Source organism: Petaurus breviceps, unplaced genomic scaffold (assembly GCF_028583685.1).
Source record: "Petaurus breviceps papuanus isolate PSGF00001 unplaced genomic scaffold, PetGlider_PUasm1.0 91133, whole genome shotgun sequence".
In the NCBI taxonomy this organism is placed as follows: Eukaryota; Metazoa; Chordata; class Mammalia; order Diprotodontia; family Petauridae; genus Petaurus; species Petaurus breviceps.
The window spans coordinates 92,787,334-92,799,623 of NW_027187419.1; the positions used below are offsets into that span (position 1 = coordinate 92,787,334).

Genomic DNA, 12,290 nt, shown 5'->3' on the forward strand with positions numbered 1-12,290 from the left:
GATAGATAGATAGATAGATAGATAGATAGATAGATAGATAGATAGATGGATGGATAGATGGATGGATGGATGGAGAGATAGAATTGATTTTCACTGGTGACAAACATTTTTTTAAAAATTTACAAAATAAGGGTATTTTTTTTCTCCCATAAATAGAGGAACATAACACATGTAGATAGACACATATATACATAGGCAGAAAGGTAGCATGGTATGGTGGATAGAAAGCTGGCCAAGAAGAACTAGGGTCAACTACCACCTCTGAAAACCACTAACTGGATGGTCCTGGCCAAGTCACTTAACTTCTCAAGGCTTCTGGCAGTTTTTTAAGACTATAAGTTGTAGAGAAAGAGTTTATCTGTTTTAATAAAGGGAATTTCCTTAACTGGGAGTACCTTTTTGCTATGAAATCATAGATTAGTACCTATCTCTAGATGGCATAGTATATATACATATACATAGTCTACATATTTAATATATCTTGTACATATTGTGTATACACAGACATATGAATTACTTATAAGGATATATACATATACATGCCCATATGTATCTATATACCTAACTATATTTATATTTCTATATAATATTTATATGTATGTGCATATATACATATATACAAAGAGAGACTTCTATAAATGATAATACATTTTTTGTTTTTGAGCATGGGTGCCATTATTAGATTTCTGAAGGAAAAATTTCCCATAATTATATGACTCTCAGGACTTTCACTGACTTTCACACCTCTTTTTGTGTCCTGTTTCTCTTGAAATTGAAAATAACTCCATTGATAACTTAAATCAAAGTGTTAGTGGGATACTAATAAAAACTATAAGCTGAATTTCTTTTTTTTGTTGTTCTTTTGTTTTTTTTGCAGCGGGGAAGGTAGGGCAGTTGGGGTTAAGTGACTTGCCCAAGGTCACACAGCTAGCTTTGTGTTGTGTCTGAGGCCAGATTTGAACTCTGGTCCTCCTGACTCCAGGACTGGTGCTCTATTCACTGTGCCAGCTAGCCGCCCCATAAGCTGAATTTCTTGACCTGAATTTTCCCAAATTAAAATAATGATAGTAATTTAAGGTCATTTGTGTATATAAAATCAGAATATTGTCAAATTAGCCCTTGTCATTAAAATATGTAATTTATCATAGTTTCCTGCTGAATATGCTTTATCTTTTTGTGTGTGTGTGTGTGTGTGTGTGTATGTTTGTTCTCATAGGCATGTTTCTAGCAGAGCTAATAGAAAAATATTTCGTGTCGCCTACCCTGTTTCGAGTGATCCGTCTTGCCAGGATTGGCCGAATCCTTCGTCTCATCAAAGGGGCGAAGGGGATCCGCACGCTGCTCTTTGCTTTGATGATGTCCCTCCCTGCTCTGTTTAACATCGGGCTCCTGCTCTTCCTGGTCATGTTCATCTACGCCATCTTTGGAATGTCCAACTTTGCCTACGTCAAGAGGGAAGTTGGAATTGACGACATGTTCAACTTTGAGACCTTTGGCAACAGCATGATCTGCCTCTTCCAAATTACCACATCTGCTGGTTGGGATGGTTTGCTTGCGCCCATTCTTAACAGTGGGCCACCAGACTGTGACCCTGAAAAAGATCACCCCGGAAGCTCAGTCAAAGGAGATTGTGGGAACCCCTCAGTTGGGATTTTCTTTTTTGTCAGTTACATCATCATCTCATTCCTGGTGGTGGTAAATATGTACATTGCTGTTATCCTGGAGAATTTCAGTGTCGCTACTGAAGAGAGTGCTGAGCCACTGAGTGAGGACGACTTTGAGATGTTCTACGAGGTCTGGGAGAAGTTTGACCCTGACGCCACCCAGTTCATAGAATTCTGTAAACTCTCTGATTTTGCCGCTGCACTGGATCCACCTCTTCTTATAGCAAAACCAAACAAAGTCCAGCTTATAGCCATGGACCTGCCCATGGTAAGTGGGGACCGAATTCACTGCCTTGACATCTTATTTGCTTTCACAAAGCGTGTTTTGGGAGAGAGTGGAGAGATGGATGCTCTCAGAATACAGATGGAAGAGAGGTTCATGGCATCTAATCCTTCCAAAGTCTCCTACGAGCCAATCACCACTACTCTGAAACGCAAACAAGAGGAAGTGTCTGCAGTCATCATCCAGCGGGCTTACCGACGTCACCTCTTGAGGCAAAAAGTTAAAAAAGTTTCATGTATATATAAAAAAGACAAAAGTAAGGAAGGCAATGGACTCCCTATCAAAGAAGATATGATTATTGATAAACTGAATGAGAATTCAACACCAGAGAAAACTGATGTGACCCCTTCCACCACCTCTCCACCTTCATATGATAGTGTAACAAAACCTGAAAAAGAAAAATATGAAAAAGACAAAACGGAAAAGGAAGACAAAGGGAAAGATGTCAGGGAAGGCAAAAAGTAATAAAAGAGAGAAAGAAGGGAAGGAAGGAAAGAAAAAGAAAAGAGAGGAAAGAAAAGAAACAAAAAATATTCCCCTTTGTGACCATTTGTTTACAGCCTGTGAAGGTGACGTATTTGTGTCAACAGGACTCCTTCAAGGAGGTTTATGCCAAACTGACTGTTTTTACAAATACATACTTAAAGGTCAGTGCCTCTCACAAGACAGTGACCCCTAGTCAATCAACTGTGACTCTGTAAGGCAGAGTAACAATCTTGACAAGTGGTTTCTGTTTTCACTACCAGCTGACACTGCTGAAAAGAAGAGACAAAATGGCTACGCAGACTGTAGGGACTAGTCAAAGGAGTGAAAAGTTAAAATTTTATGTATGTTTAACATATGACACTTGACTACGGTAATCGTATCCACTGCTTATGTTTCAACTGCCACATCTGCCATATTTTTACAAAATCTGTGTTGGTGAATTTATCTTTTTTTTAATTCACAGGTTGTTTACTATTATATGTGACTATTTTTGTAAATGGGTTTTATGTTGGGGGGATAATGGGTTCAAGGGAGGGCAGACTACAATTCTCTATTGTACAGACAGAAATGATTTGCATGAAGGCATGTCACACTGCTAGCTCATGCACGGGAAAACATTACATCACAAAAAGAAACAGCTTAACTACTTCATGTTTCAGGATGTTTCTAAATTTTGAGGTGCTTAAATAGTGATTTACGTTTAAGGTGTCTCATCCAGACAAATCTTAATGTGCCTGTAAAAGTCCTGTAGAATCCACAAGAATTAAAGAGTTGTTTTATTTTTACACAATCCATTATATGTGTGTATATATTTATATTTAGATATAAATATATATATATTAAAGTTGGTTCAGATTGTCACTCAGAGTCCCGGCAGCACGAATTTATGTTCTCAGTAAGTGTCCTTTGGCATAAAACAAAAATACCCTAGTAGTCTTTCTGAGGAAATTAAATTGACCCCCAAAACATAAACATAAACATACACATACACACATACACACAACCCTTTATAAAGTTAATTCTGCTTTCTCCTGCAGTATTGTTTAGCCATCTTCTGCTCTGGGCAAGGTTGACACAGTATGTGTCCAAAAAATTAACAAGCGAACAAACAAAAGTCTACTATGTAAATAATAATTTTACCTAGTGGTGCATGTTTGAGCAAAGAAATTAAAAAGTAAAATAAAATAATGACCTGAGCACAGTATTTATTGCATCAAATATGTACCACAGTAAGTGTAGTTTGCAAGCTTTCAACAGGTATTATGATGTAATTGGTACCATTATTAATAGTTTGGGAGCTATCACTGATGCATGTTTTATCTTGCCTATGCTGCTGTATCTTACTCCTTCCACTGTTCAGAAGTCTAATATGGGAAGCCATATGTCAGTGGTAAAGTGAAACCAATCGTTCAACCGAGACCTCATTCCTCCATGTCATTAAGCAATAGGTTGCAGCAATCTTAAGAGCTTTTTGCTTTGCATTCTTAAATTTTAAGTGAACTCTGTGCGGTGTATAGAAAGACTGTACAGACATGTTGCCAGCTGCTTAAATCTGTTTAAGAAAAATATATGGTTAGAGTTTTCTAATAAAATATAAATACTGTAAAAAGTTCATTTTATTTTATTTTTCAGCATTTTGTACATAAAATAAGAAATTGCAATTATCTTCTGCTTCATGTCATGGTCACTTTTGTTACTTTCTGTTCATAGCACTTTTTAAATTGAAGCACTTCACAAAAGAAGAAATAAAGACAAGGATGAGTCATCAATTTCTGCTTTTTTTTAATTAGTACTGTATATTTGCACACATTTTAATGTGAAATAAATCTCAAAATGAGGACAAAATTCACTTGCTTCCAAATAGTAATATTGTGTCGTGGAAAGGGGGTGGGTGGGTGGGGAAGATGAACTGTGATTTCTAGCACTGCCTAATTCACAAGTTTGAGTCCATTGTCTTTAGGTCATGAAACCATTTCTCTTTTTTCCAAGAGTTTGTTTCTACAGACTACTCTTATTCTTGTTGATTCATGCTGCACTAGATCTGTTCTAGAGAAAAGATGGGCTCCACATCCTGTTTCCACAAGAACCAAGTACTGGTTGTATATTCAGTCATACCAGGACATTTTGTGTTTCTTACCCAAGCAAAAAGTTCCGTGTAGATTCCTTTTTATCAAAGCTATTGACTTGTAGTGTGTTGATGAACTGCATGTAGGAAAATGCTATTACCATAAAGAACGGTAAACCACATTACAATCAAGCCAAAAGAATAAAGATTTCTTTTTAATTGCATTTGATTTTTTCTTTTTTTGTTTCTATCTTTGAAAATACACGTTAAGAGTAGATTTCTATAATGTAAAAAAAAGTGGTCTCAGAGAAAAATAAATGTAAAGAAAACTAAAATTGAAGATAATTCATTCATCTTTTAAATTTTTCATGGAATGGACAATGAATTTGATTGCTTAATTTGATGGCTGTACTGAATATCAAATTTTAGTATTTGACTGAATACTTGGAAGTGGTGTCGGGCAGAGTGGTGGAAAGTTATATAAATTAATAAAAATTTTACTAACATTTTAAGTTGTGTCTTAATTATTCTACTTTCTCTCCCCTCTTCCTCTCTTCTATTTCACTCCTTTCCCTATATTTTTGCTCTACTTCAACTTTCCTTTACACTTCATATCCCCTCCTTAGAATCTCATAAAACTTTCTTATTTATATGTTCATTTTTTTCCTCCTCTAGTTACTAAAGAATTTCTTTAAGACTACTTATAGGCAAGAAAACCAGCACAGGATAATGGATAGGGTCCTGGACTTGGAGCTAGGAAGACCTGGGGCTCTATTTTGCCTCTGAAACTAACTAGCTTTCTCACCAAGTTGTGACAGCCGTCTGGCCTGTCTCCATCTGCACACCTGGAAACATTTATACTGATGTTCTCTCAAACACTCTGGCTTCCTAATTCCTCAATAATTTTGATCTACAAGACTCTACTTCATCCTCATGTAGATATGCGTACCCTTGATCTTCCACTTCCATGATCAAGAATTCTGAAATTTTTCTCTCTGACAATAACTTTTTGTCAGTTCATCTTCTCCAATGGCTCCACTCCTCTGAAACCTACTTTTTACCTTCCCTGTTAGTCCTTACATCTTCCAGTGCTCTTCCTGTTCTGATTTTATTTTCCTTCCTTCAAAATCTTGACTACTTAACCAGTTTAACTTTATTCTCTCAAATCCCTCATCCCCTGATCCCATCTTGTTAATGCCTTGGCAAATACCCACCCTCATTATTCACCTCCTCTACTCTTATTCATAGAGAAGTTAGGTGGCTTAGTGGATAGAGTGCCCAGCCTAGAGCTAGAAAGATTCATCTTCCTGAGTTCAAATTTGGCCTCAGATAATTACTAGCTTTGTGATCCTGGGCAAGTCACTTAACCTCACTTGCCTTGGTTTCTTCATCTGTAAAATGAGCTGGAGAATAAAATGGTGAGTCACTCCAACATCATTTTCCAGGAAAACCCCAAATGGGGTCACAAAGAGTCAGAAACAACTGAAATGACTGAACAACTCTTACTCATATAATGATGAACTATGTTGGAAGAAGTAGAACAGTTCAACTACACATTTGTATAATAATATAAGCCCTAATACTGACAATCAATCAATAAACATTTATTAAGCACCTACCATATGCCAATCACAGTGCTAACAACTGGGCATAAAAAAGGCAAAAGACAGTCCCTGCTCTATAAGAGCTTGCAATCTAAATGGGGGAGATAATATGTAAACAAATATAAACAAGGCAAGGTATTTATAGGCTAAATAGGAAATAACAGGGAAGACACAGGAATTAAGAGAGGTTGGGGAAGACTTCCTGTAGAAGGTGGGATTTTAGTTGGGACTTAAAGCAAGCCAGGGAAATCAGTAATCAGAGTTGAGGAGGGGGTACATTCCAGGCATGGGGGTCAACCAGAGGGAATGCTCACCATCAAGACATGGAGTGGCTAATTTATGGAACAGGCAGGAAGCAAATGTCACTGAATTGAAGAGTAAGTATTGGGGAGTATAGTATAAGAGGACTGGAAAAGTCAAAAAAATATGAAGGGCTTTAATGCCAAACAGAGCATTTGTGCTTGCTCCTAGAGGCACTAGAAAGCCCTAGAGTTGTCAGGGGGATGGGGGAGGGGTGTGTGTGTGTGTGTGTGTGTGTGTGTGTGTGTGATAATTAGATTTTTGATTTAGGAAAATCATTTTAGTGGCCAAATGAAAGATGTATTGTGGGGAGAGACTTGAGAGAGGCCACCTGAAGGCTATTACTGTAATAGAGGCATGAGGTGATGAGGGCCTACACTAGAGTAGTGTCTGAGGGGAGAAGGGGCTGTATTCAAGAGATGTTGCAAAGATAAAATTCACAGGGCTTTGCAACAGATTGGACATGGAGGGTGAGAGACAGTGAGGAGTTCAGGATGACACCTAGGTTGTGAGCCTATAATGGATTGGGAAGATGATGTTGCCCTTTACGGTGATAGGGAAATTAGGAAAGAGGAGGGTTTAGGGGAAAAGATAATGAATTCCATTTTGTACATTTTGAGTTTAAGATGTCATTGGACATCCAGTTCAAGATGTCTGAAAGGCAGTTGGAGATACGAGATTGGGGGTCCAAAAGAGAATGGGTCAGGAAAGGCAGATTTGAGCATCATTAATATAGAGATGGTAATGAGATCTATGGGAACTGATGAGATCATCAGTAGTATATAGGGAGAAGAAGGCCCAGAACAGAACCTTGAGGGACACCTATGGTTAGAGGGTGTGATATGGAGAAGAATCCAGGAAAGGAGACAGATGAGTGGTCAGATCAGCAGTGTCAAAGGCTGCAGAGATGTCAAAGAAAATGATGATTGAGAAAAGACCTTGGTAACTAAGAGATGATTAGTAACTTTGGAGTAGAAATTTTGCCACTAGTCAATCCCTTTATTTTCCCCTAATTGATTGTCTCTATTTGTCCCCTGTCTCTTCTATGTCTGTTTCTCTTTCTATCTGTCTATCTGTCTTTCTCTGTCTTCTCTCTCTCCCCTCATAGCAACCATTCCAAATTTCTACTTTCCTCAAGCTTTCACTCCCTTCCTCTTTTGAGGAGATCTCATGTCTTATTTTACTGAGAAAATAAAAGCTATTTACAATGGGGTCCCTCTCCTTTGTTCTATATCTTAAAACCCATAGACATCAATAATACTCTCTACTCATTAAGGCTGGTCATTCATACTATATGCTCCCAACCCCCAACCTCCACTCCCAATCTCCCTCTTTCTAATCTTCAGTATTTCCTTATCTATTAAATCCCCTACAGTATACAAATATGTTCTCAGTTCCCCCTTCATTAAAACAAACAAACAAACAAACAAACACTCACTGGACACTAGCATTCCCTCAAGCAACCATCTCCTAACTCTTTTCTTTCACAACCTCCAGGGAAATGTGTCTATACTTGTTGCCTCCTCTTTTACTCTTATTCACTTTTCAACTCATAGAAATGGGGCTTCAAACCTCCTCAGTCAACTGAACCTGTTCCCTCCAAAGTTATCAGTGACCTCCTAACAGCCACACTGCATGACCTTTTCTCAGTCCTCATCCCTCTTGACCTCTAATGCAGCATTTAAAATTGTTGACTACCCTCTCTATCTTGGTTTTTGTGATATCCTTTGCTGGATCATCAGTTATGTCCCTCCGCCTACAAATGGGGTGTACCCCAAGATTCCATACTGGGCATTCTCTTCTTTCTCCACCCTCAGTGCAAGATGATCTGGATTCCATTATCTCTGGAAAGATGATGATCTTCCAATATTTCTAGCCCTCTCACTCCTGATCTGCAGCCCACATCAGCAGCTGTCTACTGGACTGTCTTGTAAGCATTCCTAATTCATCATTTCCAAAGCTGTCACCTCTTCCAAAGTCCCCTATTTCAACTGAGGGTCCTACCACACTTCCAATCATCTAACAATGAAATCCAAGAGTCACCCTCAATTTCCCACTCCCTCTTCCTTCCCAATCAGTTGCCAAGTCTTGTCAGTTCTACCTCTACAAACTCTGCATCTGCCCCTTCTCTTTTTGCATTTGACCATAACCTTCTAGTGAAGACCATCATTTCTCAAGATGTCCAACTGATCTCTTTGCCTCAGTTCTCTCCCTTTTCCAATTCATCTTTCATGCAGCTGCTAAGTTGATGTTCCCAAAGCATAGATCTGTTCATTTTATTTCCCTGTTCAAGAAATTCCAGGAACTCCCACTTACAAACTCTTATATTTGACCCTTCATAATCAGGCTCCAGCTAAGTCAGTTTCCTGTTCACTGAGATCTTTCCAGACTTATTTTCCTTCAACAGTCCAATTAAATTGGCCTTATTTCATTCCTCACATTCAATATTCCATCTCCCGACTCCAGGTATTTGTACTGTTTGACCTCCATGCTTGCAATGTGCTTCCTCCTCACCTCTGCCTCTTGGAATTCCTAGCTTCCTTTGAAGCTCATTTCCAGAACTACCTCCTACACAAGGTTTTTCCTGATCCCTCAGTGTCTGAAGCCCCTGAATTTACCATTAATTTCACTTTAAAATGTTTTACATTTACTTATATATATGCATATTGTTTCTACCAATAAAACACAAGATCCTTGAGAGCAAGAAACAAGAATTACCTAGTTGTATTTCCTGCACCTCTCTGACCCAGCACAGTAACTAGCATAGAGTAGGTACCTAACAAATGTTTGTTGATTGACTTTTGGATTGGCCAGGAACAAGTCACCTAATCTCTCTGAACTTCAGGCAATTCTCTAAACCTAAATTATAGAGAGTAGTATGTCTTGACAAAATCACAGATCTTTATAATTAAGGGAATTTAAGGAACCTGTGGAGATGAGAATTTAGGGATCTTAGAAATCCAGTATAGACCTCTGTTCTGTGATTCTACAACTGAGTTGTCTCACTTAACAAATTCTTCGTGAGTTCATATCCTCAAGACACATCTTATGTTAGGCTCAGATAAAGCACTCGTGAACCCTAGGACAGCTTTGAAAATTACCACCTCCTCAGTATGAGAATCATGTCTCTTGTGTGTGGTCCATGAGTGGCTTTGAATATTTATTAAAATGCAAGCCATTTGATTTGTCACAAAACAAATACCTACATGGCCTGAAAAGTAGAATTTTTTGGTATTAAATATATGTACATGTAAAGAATGGAGCTCTAGACTTTTAAGCCTATTGATTTTGGTCCACCTCCAAGGTATTTCAGCTTTCCCTAGGAATTAAAGGATTAGGGAGTGGGGAGGGAGGGAACCTTGCCTTTGACCTCAGGACTTTCTCATTCACTGACTTCACCAACAAATGAATCCCAAATCCAGCATTGAATCCTCCTCTCCCCACCCTGACTTTCTTGGTCCTTGAGACTATTTTACTTTCTTAATTCAAAAATCTTCCTGATTTCTAACTCCTTCCCCCACTTCCTGTTACTACAACTATAACTGGATATCTGAGTCTGACCTCCACTTTCTTTTCCCCTTCTACCCTTTCTCTTCCTTTCCCACAATCCAGGTCAAAAGAGTATATTTTCTAGTGTTGTTTTTTTCTCTCATGACAGATAGGAGGATATACAAATAAGAAATGATAATCTACTAGACTTATTAGAAACAGAAGGTCCAAATGTAAAAGGAATCACTTATAAATGTTGAGGTGATGCTACGTAGATGTTCCTGTTTGTGGATGATATTATGCTGACTACAGTAAGGCCCAGAACTTTCTAGGACATCTTCAATAAGATCCACAATTATGCAAAAAAGATCAGGCTAATAAAATGTACAAAAAAGACTAAATGGATTTAAAAGTGCTATTGTCTGCACTTTGACATGCAGTTAGGTGAACAATCCATTGTTAGTACATTAGCAAATATATCTGAGATGAGCGTTACAGATGGACAATAATGAATCAGGATGAAAATTGGATAGAAGAAAGAACAGACTGTATTACAGTTGAGAAATTATACAGTGTTTTCAAAAATCCCAAGCTGTTCCTTGGCACAAAAATCCTTTTCTTAAACATGAATGTTCTCTCGATGCTATATGGTTGCAAATTTTGGGATTCCAAAGACTCTAAAGAAGAAAGCAATAGAGAATAAAAGTAGATGGGAAGGAAGAGGGTCTATTGGTACCAGATTTCAAAGTGTGCCATAAAGCAGTAATCATTAAAATGCTTTGGTATTGTTGGGGGGAAATAGAGGTCAATTAATAGAACAAATTAACTATGCAACATGCAGAAACAAACATGGTAATGGTGTTTAATGAACTGGGGCAAGGACTCACTATGTGACAGAAACTGCTGGTAAAACTGGACAAAGTCTGGAAGAAATTAGATCCATGTGTGGGGAACCTGTGGCTTTGAGGTCACATGTGGCCTTCTAGATCCTTGGGTGTAGCCCTTTGAGTGAATCCAAACTTCACAGAACAAATCCCCTTAATAAAAGAATTTGTTCTGTAAAACTTCAATTCAGTTCCCCACTCCTAGTTTAGACCAATACCTCATACTAATTGGTATAAAACAATACATTATGATGATATATTTGGAGAATCCTAGGGAATCAGCAAAGATAGTAATTGAAACAACTATTAGCTTCAACAAAGTTTCAGAGTACAAAATAAACCCTCAAAAATCAACATTTCTATATTATATCAATAAAAGCCAAGAAGCCCCCCCCAAAAAAAAATGGGGGGTAGGAAATACCATTCTAAATGACAAGAAAATCTATAAAATATCTGGAGATCGACCTATAGATAAAAAACTTGGATACATTCAATTACAAAATGTTCCTTACAAAAATAAAGAACAACTTAAATAACTGGAGGTATATTCAGTGCTCATGGCAAGGCCCTGCCCAATATAATAAAAATGACAATACTGCCAAAGTAAATTTACACTTTTAGTGCTATACCATTCAAATTACCAAAAGGATACTTTATACTTGATAAAATAATGACAAAATTCATTTGTAAATATAAAATATCTAGAATATCTAGGGAAATAATGGGGAAAAGTTGGGACAAAAGGGGAATAGCACCTCCAGACCTCAAACTATATTATAAAAGAACAATCATCAAAACTATTGGTTTAAAAATGGAGAGCTAGATTAATGAAACAGAGTAGAAAAGGGAGAATAAAAAACAATGGAACTCCAAAACCATTTAGGGGTGGCTAGGTGGCTCAGTGAACAGAGCACTGGCCCTGGAGTCAGGAGGACCTGAGTTCAAATCCGGCCTCAGACACTTAACACAAAAACTAGCTGTGTGTGACCTTGGGCAAGTCACTTAACCCCAATTACCCTCCAAAATGCAAAAAATATATATATTATTTGTTACACAGGATGGCTCTCTGAAAGGTAGAAGGGATTATACTGGGTATAATAACTATGATTATGTAAGAAACAGAAGATATTAGTAAAATCATATTTTAAGATTTAATTTTATAAAAAGCAACATTTCACATGGCACAACAAGATAAGCTCCAAATGGATAGGTGCCCTGAATGTAAAAAGTCATATCATAAACAAATTAGAGAAAGACAAGGATCCCAGAAGGAGATGAAGAGTGAGGGCCTACCAGACACGTGAGACAACTTGTTCAAATGCAGGGAGATAGAGATGGAATGTTGAGTGCAGGGATTAATTAATAGTATGACATGGATGGAATATTGAGTCAGCTAGATGGCACAGTAGGCCTGGAATTAGGAAGACCTGAATCAAAATACTTGCTAGTTGTAGGATCCTGGATAACTCATTGTATCACTGTCTAGCTTAGTTTCCTCAATTATAAAATAGGCAT

The 12,290-nt window shown here is 37.7% G+C and overlaps 1 protein-coding gene across 3 annotated transcripts in view; it reads left to right on the top strand.

The window, feature by feature from the left end:
• Positions 1–5,010, top strand: part of SCN2A (sodium voltage-gated channel alpha subunit 2) — a 162,948-nt gene extending 157,938 nt beyond the window's left edge. For all 3 annotated transcript variants that reach the window (XM_069080605.1, XM_069080606.1, XM_069080603.1), the window contains exon 27: positions 1,217–5,010. In XM_069080605.1, coding sequence (XP_068936706.1) covers positions 1,217–2,412 — 1,196 coding nt within the window. In that variant the 3' untranslated portion in view covers positions 2,413–5,010. The remainder of the gene's footprint in view (positions 1–1,216) is intronic.
• Positions 5,011–12,290: the final 7,280 nt, after the last annotated feature.